General features: G+C 41.1%; 1 protein-coding gene across 1 annotated transcript in view; it reads right to left on the reverse strand.

Annotated features, from left to right (window-relative positions):
• Nucleotides 1–9265, reverse strand: part of sh2d3ca (SH2 domain containing 3Ca) — a 34727-nt gene extending 25462 nt beyond the window's left edge. The window contains exons 1-3 of the mRNA XM_030767905.1: nt 9247–9265; nt 4828–5647; nt 421–460 (exon numbers count right to left, since the gene is read on the reverse strand). Coding sequence (XP_030623765.1) covers nt 421–460; nt 4828–5647; nt 9247–9265 — 879 coding nt within the window. The remainder of the gene's footprint in view (nt 1–420; nt 461–4827; nt 5648–9246) is intronic.
• Between the last annotated feature and the right edge of the window lie 6465 nt (nt 9266–15730).

Consider the following 15730-nt stretch of genomic DNA (forward strand, 5'->3'; position numbering starts at 1 on the left):
AAACACACAGACACATGCAAAGCACGCACACACAAAAGCTAGAATTTCATAGCTACCCCAAAAATGTTCTGGAAATTTTACTGCAATCACCAGACTGAAGACACAAGAAGACTTCTAATAGTTACGCTTTGAGAAGCAAGACATATCATCAGTGCCACAAAAACCCCAACTCCTGTGGAAAAAAAGCCTCAAGCAAAGAAACTGTATGTTTGGAGGTTTATTTTTTTGTGCCTCAATGTCAGCAGTTTCATAGCAGAAGTCAGCACTGTCACAGTAGTGCAGAGTATAGGCAAGCTAACAGTCACCGCTCCACCCATTTTACATAAACAGAAAGAGAGAAAGACAGCCAAAGGCAGAAAGAGAGAGAGAAAGAGAGAGAATGAGAAAAAGAGAAAGAGACAGAGACAGAGAGAGACTCACCTCTACATATTCTCCCTGGCTATCAGCGTTGTCTGTGTGACTGTTAAGAGAGAGAAAAGTCATGCTTGATAAGATTCTCACTAAATGGATGGTTTGAGATAAATATGACTGAGTTCAGTGACTTCCTGCAACACTGCAACTTTATCAGCAGCAAGAGAGAAAAAGTGTCCAGTTCTCCTACAGCTCCTCACATCCTGTTCAGTACAACCTAGAGAGGATCTCTCTGATAGAATAGAAATCCAGCCAATCAGAGGAGCCCAGTTCACCTGCAGACAGTACCCAGGAACCATCTGGTCAGCTGAGCTTATTTGAACACACACACACACACACACACACACACACACACACACACACAGATGCACACATTTCCTGCTGAAACAACATAAGGATTATCTAGAGACTACTACAGTACTGCTTAAAGGGAGAGAGTTTTCATTTTGACTCGTAAACTTCTATTTCTAAATCACAAATAAAGATCTCTTTCAGTTGGAGCACAGTGGTCTCAAGGTCAGTTCATTTCATCTGCCAGACAGCTTCTCCCCGCTATAATAATAATAATGCTGTTTTGGAGTGGACCATAACCAAGATGCACTTGAGCATCTGTAGCTTAACCATGTTGAACCTGCTTATACAGACACAGAACAACATGCAGTGTGAAGCTGGCTCCCTCAGCTGAGACCACAGGGCAGAGCTATATTACATATGCTCACTGTAGAGCCAGATCAAATGCTCAGTTCCCATGGAGTAGTTGGCTGAGGATCCTGCGGCCCCCACGGCACAGCAAGATTAAACATGTTCACAGTTGAGCAGGATCAGAGACAACGGTCTACTGGGAGAACCTCTATTCACATCTGTGGTGTGGAGGTTAGATTACATAAAATTAGGAGAGGCTAAGCGTCTATTTGATGTTGTGGTGCTGACAGTGAAAGACTACATGGTCCACTGCAAAGCTCTCTGGTTCAGATAAGACATGATTTGTATCTATGCCCCTTATCTAGCTCCCTCTGGTGGAGGATAGGCACAACAGCAGTGGTACAGGAAGATCATGGAGGCCTTTTATGACTTGATCCAAATTCTTGTGGGAGGGTGAGGGGTGGGGGTGATGGGCTCAAAGAGAGAGAGTGGTCATAAGCAACCTCCTCCCAAACCCCAGGAGCAGACGAACATTCCAACTCATATTCTTCCTGTCCGGCAAGGCGTTCAGAATGGACAAACTCCTGACTGAATCTCCAAACTCATTTACATCTAACAGCAAGGAACTCTGCAATCATAACAAAACATGCATCTTCATATACGCTGGTTTAATGGACACGACGCACCTAGACAATGACAAACAAGTATAACAATTCTCTACTGAAAAGAACACACGGCAGGAAAACACACACACACAGGAGTTCCTTTTTTCTTTCTTTCTTTTTTTTTTTTATCTCTAACATTAGTCCTCCATGCAGAATAAGGAGTGAGTGATAGTCAGAACCTTGCCCTCAGAGGTCAGAGGTGGAGGTCAAGCTCCAGAGTTCCACTGGTTTCTTCAAAGAACTGCTGTCAGAGAATACTGTCATGCAAAATAACCAGGACAAAAGGAGGAAAGGCTTAAAACCAACACAGACTTCCTTCACTTTGCCTTTCACGCTCCCATGCTGAACATGCATCTGTCCTCTGTCTTTTGTCCCAATATTTTGTTTGCAAACATCTCAAGAATGCCTGTTTATATCACATTCCTAGACAGTAAACTTCTTACACAAGCCTCTACCAACATGCATCTCTAAGGGTATGATGTCAAAGTCAATCAAAGTTGAATAAACAAGAATTTGCTTTGGAGAGGCAAATTTTCATACAGCTCTAATCAGAGGCTGACAAATCCACCTGAAGAGTGAGACATTTGTGAGCTGGCACTCTAGTCTTGGAGAGGAATCAAAACAGATGTCTGGGGAGAGTTTAAGATCAAACTCATGGGACTTTTCATGGGTAACGGCTCAGAATAAAAGCTTTTCTGAATTTATGTAACACTGGATGTTAAGTAGGGGAAAGAGTGGCTATCAGTGCCAACTCATGGTCTAAACAGCCAGCAGTCTCTATTCAGAGGTTTTGGCTGATGTCATTGGTCTCCAGGCACCAATGAATTCAAATAAGGAAGCACACAGAGAGAGAGAGAGAGAGAGAGAGAAAGAGAGAAAGAGAGAGCAAGCAATTTTCTAATCTAGATAGTGATGTAATCCAGCATGGGGACATTACATTTATTGTCCAGTGAACCAGTTCTTTTTTTTTTTTGCATTGAGCTATATTGATAATCTTAAGTCAGATCATATTTAAAAGTGAAGAGGACACTGGAGTGAGTGTGTGTGACTTCTCTGCTGGCCCCTCTGAGGGGGGAGACCTGGTATTTCTCACGGTCCTGAAGGCCCCATGCCCCAATTTAACATGTAACTTGAGCTGTGCTGTAAATTACTGAGCGATCACTATATCTCTGTGAGAATGAACATATTTCATGCGATGGGAAGCAAGTAAGGAGAACTTCCACATCTCTATAACCACAAGCGAACATGACGGCAGTACAGCCGCCTTTGCCCCCTCTCCCTCTGCCATACTTCTCTTACATAGTCGTGAACTTCAATAAATGTCAGCGAAACATCAGAACAGCCACTGAAAACATTTACATTTTGATCAACCTAAAATGACTGAGGAATATGTCTAAATGTCTTTTTCTAAATGTCTATGTCTAAATGTCTTCTGTTTTTTCTGTTTTTTTCTTTTCGGTAAAATATTTTCACTACTGAACTTGGCTCCGGTTTGTACGTTCTGAAATGATGTATATTAAATAATTATATATTGTCTAGGTATTTGCACAACATTATTTTGTCTATATATTCATCTAACATGTATGTACGTAGTTCATCTGTGTATGTATGAACTATTTTAGCCCTTTATCGTGTAAAAGCTCACTACTGGAATGTGCTACAATCTGCCACCTTTGACAGAGAATGGTTTGAAATTAAAAAAAAAAAATCTAAATGCGGTTATAGTCTCACCTCAACCCCATGTTGCGAACGGTGCGCTCGTCCTGGATTTATCAAAATTAATAACACGATTGTCTTCCCGAAAAAAGTTTGTATCTCTCTAACAAGCGATGTTCCAAATCACATCGCTCATTAGCGGGCTTTGACGCAGAAACCGCTGACGGAGGATAGTTGACGCTTATGCTGACAATTTGTTCCGTGCCAGATAAGATTTCGTCAAGTCTATCTGAACAAGAAACTTGCAAAGAGACGGAACAGTTTTCCACTTGATGGAGGTCCAGTGTGCTCTGTAGCCAGACTGCTTTGAATAGGACTAACATGGGTAATGGAGATGATGTCATCACTGACTCATTCTGACCTGACACTATTGTTCGATTTCTGTTGCAGATTTCTGTTGGTAATCTGTAGGCTACCACACATCTCCACAAACAAGATGTTGATAGTTACGTGCGTTTCACTTTTACACCATAATGAATCTGAGATAAATTCCATACAAATTGGTATACCTTACATACTGCAGTGAATTTTATAAGAATTGCATACTGTCAGTCCACTGGAGCTATCTATACACAGTTGTTTGGTGTGCGTGTGTGTGTGTGTGTGTGTGTGTGTGTTTTCTATTTTTGGGGGGAGGGGGTATTTTTTCAAGTCCTCATTTTTATGATTCTAAATATATGATCAAATCTATGTATTCGTTTTACCCTATAATGTATAAAAAGACCTCGGTGGTACTGGTAAACCACATAACTTGCACCTTCAAGCGCTTCATGTGTCTATTGTGCTTCACCATGTAGCATGCGTCACTAAAAGAATGGAGCAGTGCATAATCCAAGAGAATTATGAGAAATATCCCCTTTCACATCCTATCCCAGGAGGGCACTCAGACCAAAAGTGTGACATCTCTCCAGATGTCCATGGACAATGAGACATAACTATAGTTCCTTTGAATGGTTGCATGGGGGCAGGAGGACGCATATCACCGTGACACGGGGTTGTCATTTTACACAGCAGACTTCAAACTGTTGCTGTATTAGTTACAGTCTGTAAGGCCTTTGATTTCACAGTGAGAGATATCTCAAAGAAAATGACATTGCTGATCTTAAACCTGCATTCACTTGCTTGTCTTATTTGAATTGCCAGATCCAACAAAATGTTTACCGACAAAAACTAGAACCGCTGTAAGAGATCACTGATTTTGTGTACTGTATTCAGAAAAAAAGGATAGGAACATATGTTTTTGCTTGATATAATTGGAGCTTCAGACAGAAGTATTTGCACTTCTATAACAGTGAGTGAGTCAAAGAAAATGGACACATAGGTAATGCGTCACTAATCTCTCAGTCAAACTGAATCTTGCAAGATCTGGATAATGTTTAGCTGTTGTTCTCACCTCTTTGGTTCTTCATCCTCCTCAGGGACTTTCCCCAAGCTTCCCTCAGGTTTCTCTTCCTGTATTTTTGATGCCTCACCCAGATCCCGCTCCTTCAGACCGCTGAACGTTTGCTCAAGCTGGAGGCTAGAGTTTGCCCCGGGCTCTCCAGCACATATGGAGAGACTTTTAGCATCATGTCCCTTCCTTGGCAGTACTGGTTTATCAGGACACTCTTTCACCACTGTCAGGTTTGGTTGTAAAGAGTCTTGTCCTCCTGAGGAACCTGAACCTGACTCTTCCTGATCTATAGGTAACTTATCTGTGGTCGCTGTCAGAGATGCTGGGTGTGGAGAAGGTACCTGTTGTGACACATTCTGATCAGTGGTGAGTCCAGAGTCCAGCGTTGTTCCAGAGACAGACTGGATCCCTTCACTAGTCTCAGGCTTGGTATCACCAGCCGGAACATTTGGCTCAGCTTCATCAGTGGTCCTCACCAAGGCTGGCAGACCCCCAGAGGACAAAGCACTGAGGAGCGGCGAATCGCAGACGTAGTCTCCTGCTGGCCTCTGACTCTCACTGCGACTCAAGCCTGTCTTGCCTTTGGCCTTACGTGATCCTTTTGTGCTTTTCTCCTTCTTTTTATGGTGTGGACGGGGCATGGTGCCCATGTGGGTGTACATTTCACTGGAGCGAACATAACTGGAACACCGTGGGCGCATGTCCATGTCGTCAATGGAAGTTTCATTGACTGGGGGCATGTCTGTACTGCCATGATCCTTTGACTTGTCTGAATTTCGTCGAAAGGAGAGGTTGCTAAGGCTCCCAAACCACTTGAAGCCTACAAAGGGAAAAGAGAAAACTCACATGTCACTTACTGATATTTACTCACGGTTTAGTCTGATGTCTTTCTACTGTTGGAATGCAGTTTATTGGTGATAGTGTCCTGTGTATTTTCAAACTTTTTGTGCTTTTGTTGAGTTTTGTTTTGTTTTCACATGAGCAGTTAACATGCTTGAGGACTGAGAACTGTAAATAAACGAGCCTCTTTGTCTTGTCTGACTGTGGAGAACTTTAACAAGCATCCCAGTGCTTTTGAAACCCCCCAGCTGTCTAAATGTAGACTGAAAACATGATTTCAGAAGTGAGAACCCACACAATCCATCAACTGTCTGCATAAACACTAAGATGGAATGTAAATATTCAGTCTACTGGGAGGAATGTGGTTACTCATGTATACTTATTACAGTATACACACAATTATAATTATGATATTAGTGGATCATTATGGTGAGTGATATTACTCAAGGAAGATTAATTGAAAATAAAGAGATATCTTAATATCGGGTTATTGTTATTGTGTGCTCAGTGTGCCGAAAGCCCTCAAAAAGAGAAGACAAATTTCCTTCTTTAAGCTGCCACCAGAGGAATGTGTCCAAGGTGATTTTAAAGAACTCAGACACAACCTCATCACTCTTCTCTCCAGGCCTCCCTTGGCCTCCATGTCCCCTCATGTTATTGTCCAGGCTCTCACTGAGAGAGATCAGACGCCGACTGTGTCAAGTTAAAAATAAAACAGGCATCCATGGGTCTGGGACACAAGGGGTGTATGGACGCTTTGAACTGAGTGTGAGTCTGTGTTAATTCTACATTACAGAGATGATTGGCTCTGGATGCAGGGTGTACAGTAAAAAAGTAAATTCATTTGCTTTATCTTTTTTTTTTTTTTAGCACTGTTTCCCCTTTACGAAAGCAAAAAGTGTGAAGTTTGCTGGTAAACAAAAAAAAGTGTTTCCTGTGCTTGAGGTCAGGGCATGTGCAGAGTGCAGATGCAGTGTTCTATGTATAGATCCTGGTTTTTTTATGATATGGCTAATTGTAGTTCTCTGCTAGAGTTGACCTGAGTCACATTTGATGATTCAGTGAAATTACAGGCACTTTCAGGTAATTACTGAGCTCAGGGCATCAGCAGACACACATCATGTTCATGTCAGTCAGCGTCAGTTTGATAGTGTGTGTATGAAGTACCACAGGGATTCTTATCTTATTTTCCGAGCTCATCTCAATCTCTACTGCTGACATTTATGTAAAATGTCAAAACTCTCTGATGATGTGTTCAAAAAACTGTCATTTGCTCCAGAGAGGGAGAGAGAGAGAGCGTTTAGCACGCAAATACAAAATGTTATTTGTGGCATAGCTGCCACAACGACAAACTAAATGGGAGCCACAAGATTAAACCTACGCAAAATTACCGCAGCCTAAATGCTTTTATTAACTATAATGCCACACACTGTGTGGTGTATTACATAATTCTTGCAACAATTAATGGTCCGTGGACTTAGTCAAGCATTAATCAAGGGATAATTGGCATCACGTTCACAATTCAGTTTTGTAAAATGCAAGAGGAAGTTTGCACAGCAAAGCAATGAAATAAAATTCACACCCAAGGAGTGCAAGAAATAAAAATTGTTGAGCCACAGAAAATTGAATTAAAAATGCGGTTATTGAATTTTCTCTGAGACTCTTTTTGTCTGCTTGAATCAGAGAGTGATTATAGTCTAGCCCTGGACAAAACTGCTCTCTCAGTAGATAATCTTACATCTTGATATGTCACATGGATTCCCAGTGATTAATATGCAAAACAGTGAAAATGCTTTAGAGATGTTATAGGATGCAGGATGACACTCAGCATCCCACAATTCCTTTCATGGCATAATTACACAAGCCATTCACAGTGGTAACCCAGGGGCGGGTACACGTTGTGCTCCAGGGCTTACTCTCTGGCGTGCTGCTCAGTGATGAAGACATGAGGTATTGTGATGTAAATGAAACCCAGTCATTTTTTAGCATTCCATGAAGTTGATGCATGATATCATTATGTAACTACACAGGTATTATGGACTCACAGGATACCTATTGACCTTTTAGTTTTTAAGTATCATAGAAACATTGAGATTAAGCCGTAATAAGATACTGTTACAATCACTGCCATTAAGGAATAGTGCCATTTACTGGACAAGGAGGTCAGAGGGCATTGTAACATCAGCTTTCCGTGATTAGTTATTTTAGCCCCATTATAATGTGTATATAGTGCTACTGTGACTTTAAACTGATAGTTTGGGATTTGATTGTCATTTAGTCTTGAAACTTGCAATCTGAGATCTTATCATGAAATTGTTATAATTGCACAAGGATGAAGACATAGGATGTGAGATTGTCTTGTAACCTACATTTCTTTTATGTGGCATGATTGTGTGGGTGTATGTTTGTGTGGGTGTGCACAACTGCTTGTTTGTGACAGTAATTTAACTCTGTATTCTCATCATCTCTAACCTTTCTCCCACAACATTGCTGTGAAAGACACGGTCTTATACTGAGGCACTTATGGCCGAGGAACTCCTTTAAGAACTTAGGGGCAAATTTTCCTGTTATGTTCATGGTAACTATACAGACGGTTGATTTCAGGCTTCTTACTCTTAATATGTACTAATCAACAAAAAATCATGACACAAATTAAGTTCAAAATAAAATGTGTGTGTTGAAAAAAATAGTGTGGTGGCCAATAACCTTAATTACTGCCTGTTTGTGTAATGGAAAATTTTTACTCATTCCTATGAGAAAGCCAACAGTAATGTCCTTTATTCATCTTTAATACGTCAGCAAGATATCGATTCACCATAGGCCCTGTATTAATGCTATGCTGCAGTTAATCTGCTTGAAGATTAGGTTCTGTGCTAGCCATGTGATTGTGATATTCTTGATACAAAACAATAAAAAAGGTGTAAAGCGTGTCGTGACCTGAGCAAATATCATGCACACCCAATCAAATGCTTGTCCAGTATTCTGTAAAAGGTGAATGTAATGATCAGTCCTGATCAAATATGGCACTTGACAAATTTTCTAAATTTTTATATACCTCACAAAAGGAGACCTGTCAGGCTACAGTTATCTTACGTATATGAAACTGTCCTGCATATTAAACAGCCCTACACTGATCTACACTGAGGTCTGAATTTGCTCATCTTTCTCACACAATGCAGGTTATTATACAGTATGCTTTCATCAGATGAAGGGTTTTTTTTAAATCACAGATGTAAGACCCTTCACTTGACTTTGCATCAAGATGAACCATAGTGACCAAAAGCTCCTCAACATCTTAAGCAGTGATACTTTCAAATATGTTTATTTGATCATAGATAGATCTCCTACTGACAAGGAACCCTTATCGTTAAATAAAACCCAGCAAACAAATCAAGATGAGCCTACAGCCCAAACCTGCCTGGTACACTAAGGTGAGGAGATCAGAACGACTAACTGTTTACCACAGATACGTTTTGATGACTGTCTCATGTGGTGATTGACCCCTGACCCCCTTCCCAACAATTAAGTTGTTCTAATTTCGCTCCACACTAAGGCAGGCTACTGACCAACAATACTCACTCAGTTTGCGTTTGAGCATGGTGCTGTTGGCTGTGTCTTGAAGAGGAAACTTATGGAGCTCCGCTCTTACTCTGATTCCGTTGTGTAAGACAGATGTGCTTCAAGAGGAGGCTTCACGGCTTCCTGTGTTGTGCAGTGGGGCGGATATAGCCACTGACGCAATCTAGAGTAAAGAGCTAGATCTATAAGACAAGCCAAAACACTGGTTATTTTTCAGAAAAATGATAAAAGACCATCTTGATGCACAGTATGTGAACAGGATGCTGAATCTTAAATAATGCACTTTTTGACTGTTTTAGTTATTCACTGTTCTGTTACAAAATGTTGACATATATTAACATCAGTATGTCAGTGTCAGTGAGAAAATGTCTTCACTATGCAAGAAGAAAACAGGGGTTTTTTTTTTTGTTGACTTTATCTCTATTTACCACAACTTTGCTATTTCAAAAACTGATTCAAACATTGGAGTCTAGCATAGCATAGACTGCCATGGATTAGATCTACATAACACATTTTTGATAATTCAAGCCATACTTCTACACATTCTCAGTGTGCCATATTTTAACAGCAAACTATGAGAAGGCAGAAGATGATATTTACACAACTGATACAGAGTTCATCTCATTTCCTCTTCTGCATGTGGGTGTGACTTCCCGAATGTATCAAGGCAGAACGTGCAAGAGGTGTTATAGCCTCGCCCATCCGGGTGACAAGATGCATATCACTGTAAACTTTAACTAAATATCGTCATTAACTATGTAGCAAAAACTTCAAATCTTTAATAAAAGCAAGTCATCTTTCGTCCGGTGAAGAACCAAATATTCTTTTGCATAGCAAATATTAACCCCAGTTAGTTAATACACAACTTTTTTCGTCTTGTTTTTTTTTTTTTTTTTTTTAATTTGTTTTATATGGACAGACCGATATCGCTGTAGGACAGAAAAACAAAACAAAACAAAACGCAATAGTTCAAAATCTTCAGTTACGACTCTGAGATGTAGCAATGTCTGGGTCCACAAGGGGGTAGCAGTAATCTAGTAACCAGAAATTTGGGGGCTGATAAGAAATATTTGTTTCCTGCCCTGTGCGTGCTGATGTTCTGGTTCACGTGCAGTAGATTCATAATTTCATCGCAAGCTAATAGTACGGCCTCCATGCCTCTGTCATGGATCATTTCAATATACTCTAATTCTTATTGTTCGCAGTGAGTGTGATTCTTGTCATCCTCCCAGGGGCAGCTGCTTTGTTTATGGTGTGAAGAGCTGCGTGATATGAAAGAGAATTATAATCTAATTAGAGAGTAATTAAAGAAACTTTGGTGGTCCTGCACTACGCTAGCTGCGAGGTAAAAACGATACGACCGCGGTGCATGGGAGTTCACCATTTATTTTGCTTTTTACTACGTAATTAGCCATGCTGCAAGCTATAGCGTGGAAATACTATCAGGTAATTAACCACAAGCTTATCTTGCATGGCTAATTTAGGGATATTACGAGCCCAAGCAGCCGAAAAAATGTATTGGTTGGACTGCATTCGCGTACTTTAATTTCACATGAAGACTCATTAATTAATGTTCTATATAGACGTAGTTCCTCGTTTAATCTAGTTTAGCTTAAAAAATTAGCTTTCATTCTGGTTTTCAGTTTTCAGTTCGACCGAACTAAACAGGTTAAATTATATTACTATCCATACACCATACAGAATGCTGTGACGAGGACAGGTAGGCTTATTCCTTGTTTTGGAAACCAGTACGTAACCTCATCCCTTAAATAGCTCTTTTTTGCCTTTGTACCCCAAAGTTTGCATAAGTCATTTCTTTTGTGAACGCATGTAACCAACCTCATGCGTTTTATGTCTCATTTGTTCGCCCAACCCATGCAACACGGCAGTTAAAATAAGATAAAGTTACGAGATGAGTCAGGTAGATAGTGATCTACAACGTTTATTTATTCATGCAGAAAAATGCGAGTTTTTGTTTAGCGGATAGTCTTAAACACTACCTCAAAGTTTCTTACTCGCTCTTAGTGAGACTGGGCGGACTGAGCTGAATTTGCGGCTAGACCACCCTTGCGTGAATGAAAGACAAAGTGACAGGAGCACAGGCTGGCTGACAGAGAAAGGCCGCTGCTGTCAGAATAGTGTCATCCAAGCCTGACACGGCCATGTCACTCATGTATTCTCCTCCTTTTCAGAGCGTCTCACTCTGGGAGCTGTTAATGCCAGTCTGAAGAAAAACGCATAGCTTTGTTTAGCTCGTTGAGTTGGTTTTAGGTGGTGTTTGGAGTGTCAGCATGACAGGAATAGAGCTGTGGAGATTTGTGATTGGAGGGGTTAATGCTATATTTCCCCAACCTCTGATTACGGAAGACTTTGAACACATGAGCGCTGACAGGTGTACAGGACAGCAGTACTCCGTGAGGTCTGTTGACTCATAAACTGTTCTCTCACAGTGAGACAGAGATATCAGTCACCACACACTCATTTCCACAGATTAGAAAGCTCAGAGTGTATCTCCTCTGCAGGGAGGATACATAACGGCCATCTTCCTTCTAATGTTTTTAAGCCTTCTGTAAGTTTTTCTGTTCTTTCACTGCCTGTTTAGCAATGCATATATATGCATATAATGCTATATATGGTATGTAGGACAGACCTGTTCTCATGTCCTAGACAATTAGTAAATTTTCATGCTACATTCTTGCTTATGATTTGCTAAAAGCATTAAAAAAACATCTCTCCACAGCCTCATTCTGTCCAGTATGTCTCATCCAAGATGTGTATGTTTTCTAGTACAACGCAATTCAACAATTTAGTCGAAAGGCAATGAAAGTAAGACAGGTTCAAGGGTATGTACTCCACACAGAAGGCAACAATACAAGTGGCATTGATGCTATATAACCTGGTACGCATTATAAAACAAGGGCACCTTCAGTGAATGTCATACATAAGACTTGCTCAAGTCATCTTACTGTCTTCCTCTCTACGTTAGCAGCCCTCACTTGACATAGAAAACAAGATTTTAATAATTCAAAGGCCCCCCTGCCAACGTTACTACTACCCTTCCTCTCTCTCTCCTTCTTTCTCTCTCCTTGTCTCTCTGTCTCTCTCTCTCTCTCTCTCTCTCTCTCTCCTCTAGCATGACAAATAGGTCAGTCCTTAGCAAGGCCACATCGATTGAGAGCAAGGGAGTTATTGGAACAGAGAAGAAGAGCAGTGTCTTCTCTTTCCTAAACGGACAGTACAAGTGGTACACACTCACACTATACCAACACACATACAGACTGATCTTATGCATATTAGTGCTCAGAGATGGTCAAAATGAAGTCGAAAAAGTGGTCCCATAGAGTAACTGAATTTCATATACAGCTGGAAAGGTTCTGGCTTTTGCAGGACAGCTTGAATGAAGAAAAAAAACCACGGACTAAACAAAGTAAAATAGTTGTTCATTTATGGGGTGAGGTGTGTTGAGCATGTGTTATTGTGTTGTTTTTGTACATCTTGGATAATTGATGGAAAGATATGGAAGGATGTGTTTTGCTGTGAAGTTTCCACTTTTTCTTTTGTGTTGTGTTATGTTGTGACAATTTAGTATTAAGTCTCCCGCTCTCCTTAGCCTCTCATTCTGCTTTCTGTCACCACAGTTTTGAATTCAATGGATGACACAGATAAAAAAAGGAGCAGAAAAGGAAAAATAAATAGAGATGTCTGGTGGAGGAGGTGGACAGAGCAGAACCCGAGGCAGGAGCATAGGAGCGAGGGAATGAATAAATAAACGAGGGAGGTCAGGGAGAGGTGTGCAGAGCCAGTGGGGAGAGATCAGACCCGCCTCACTGACTCTTTCGGCAACCCATAATCCCTCTTTCTCTTTGCAGGTAGGAATTCACACCAGGAGAAGAGAGGAAAGGAACAGAAATGGTAAGAGGGCAGAGTGACACATAACCCTCTCAATAAAGGATTTCTAACTCAAAAATGTAACTCAAATAGCAACGTTTGATTTTAAAATGACGCAAAGTATGCTACGTTTGTGTATATGAGAGTGTTCACATAACATCTGTATTTTGGGACTCAATCATGTCTCTTGTGCTTTTTAAAGTGCAGCTACTTCAAACTGAGTGAGTGTTGTGAGCAAGAAGGACAGAGACAGAAAGATATAAGACTGTGAGAGAGAAATTGTATAAGAGACAGAGAGATGCACTCAATCAAAAGGAGGTTGGAGTAAAGCACTGAAGCAGTCTGCTGGAGTACAGAATAATCTTCCTCGCCAAAACTAGCCCTGCAGTTAAACTGCCATTATCTCTGAGGGTTTAACCCCTAAGACACTCACGCCTTGGCGCAAAGAGCAGCCTAGTGTGAACTCTTCACTGGCTTAAGGTGGTGCTTCAGAAATGGGGTCCAGGAACTCTGTGTGTGTGTGTGTGTGTGTGTGTGTGTGTGTGTGAGAGAGAGAGAGAGAGAGAGAGAGAGTCAGTCAGTTAGGCAATCAGTTTCTCTCTCTCTCTCTCTCTGTCTCTCTCTCTCTCTCTCCTCTCACACATACAGATCATTGGCAGAGTTCCAGATTATCTTCAGTGGGGGTGAGAGATTACCACTTGGGATGTGTAGTAATCATCACACAAACACATGTCGATCACTCCACTCCACTCCACTCAGCTTTGGTAAAGCAAGAGCAAGACACATCTCTTCGCTGCCCGAGGAGTCATCAGATAAGGGAGGTACAATGCCTGTGAGGCCTGGGTGATGGAAGATAAATCTCTCGCTCCAGTATGGGTTGGCAGAAACTGTCAAAAACACTGTAATTAGAGTCTCCGTTCACCGTGCCAAGTGTTTCCCTAGCCTATACACACGTCATTAGCTCTTTGTGCATAATCAGTGTCTCATTGTGCTGTGGCACCCCCTATGAATGTCCTTCCGTCACATACCGCACTGACGTTTCAGACTTTTCTGCCTGTCAGTCAAACTCTTATCAGACAGTTGCCTGTCATTATCATGATGTTGTCAGTCATTTTCCAGTTGACCGTCCAGCTGTGTCCAGCTTTTTCAGACCAGGCTACACTTAGGCAAATCCTGATTTAAATCCAACTGGTTGTGAGATCAAGCAAACAATCATGGCATTAAAACGTAATACACAAAGTATGGGATGTGCTGATGCTCCTCTGTTGGATTATCTGAAGAGGGCTTAAGAACTGGACTTGCGTGAGAGCGGAGTGTGTGAGTAGGAGTTTGAGTGTGTACAGCTCTTGGCATTTTCTTTGCTTATGAACATTTCTGGACCTTTAGTTGTATTCTTGTTCTCTATTTTTCTGTTTCTTGGTTTCTTTCTCTCTCTTGCTCTCAGTTCATCAAACAAAGGAGTCAGAAATGTCAAACTCACATGTAAGTCTGAATGTGTTACTTTCACTGCCGTGTGACCGATGTGATTATGGTGAACGGGGAACGTACTTGACAGTGGTTTTCACGTGGACTGGTCAGCTCTGTCCACTCAGGGCATCTCCACTTTGGTCAATGACAAGGAGAGAGAAGGAGATCAGATAATTACAGTGCATACGGAAAGTTTACAGACCCTTTCAAGTTTTCCACATTTTGTTATTGTCACGCTGGTGGTGTAGGACCCAAGTGCAAAGACACGATGATTGAAGTGACAAAACGGAAGACTTTACTGGAACTGAAGACCAAAATACAAGTGCAAACTAATAACAAAAGCCAATAACAAAAAGGTGCAGCATAACAGCGTGCAAAAACACAAACAACGATAGACAAAGACAAGGCAAACACTAGGACTTAAATACAAGGGAGAACTAAACAGGGCAAAACAGGATTGGATAAAATTAACAAGGTAATAATTAGACAAACAGGTACAGGTGAGGGGCGGAGACAGACAGAGAACAGGAGCACAAAGACATGTCAAACCAAAAGTCCAAAATGGCGGTGCAGGTTGTGACAGTTATGTTTCAGACTCATCTTAAAATGGATTCAGTTCATTTTTTTCCTCATCAATCTACACACAACACTCCACAATGGCAAAGCAAAAAAAGGTTTTTGGAGTGTTTTGTTAATTTATTAAAAATAAAAGACTGAAATATCCCATTTACATAAGTATTCAGACCCTTTGATATAACACTTGCAGTTGAGCTCTGCTGCATCCTACTTCTATCAACAGTTTTTGAGATGCTTCTGCAAGTTGATTGGAGTCCACCTGTGCCTAACTGAATTCACTGGACATAATTAGGAAAGGCACACATCTGTCTATATAAGCTGTCACAGTTGATGGTGTATGTCAGAGTGAAAACCAAGCCATGAGGTCGAGAGAATTGTCCGTAGACCTGCGAGATGCGATTGTGCCAAGACACAGATCCGGGTAAGGATACAAGAAAATTCCTGCAGCATTGAAAGTGCCCAAGAGCACAGTAGCCTCCATCATTCTCAACTGGAAAAGATCTGGAACCACCACCAGTGCTCCTAGATCTGGCCGCCCAGAAAAACTGAGTAA

The sequence above is a fragment of the Chanos chanos genome, chromosome 3 (genome assembly GCF_902362185.1).
Source record: "Chanos chanos chromosome 3, fChaCha1.1, whole genome shotgun sequence".
In the NCBI taxonomy this organism is placed as follows: Eukaryota; Metazoa; Chordata; class Actinopteri; order Gonorynchiformes; family Chanidae; genus Chanos; species Chanos chanos.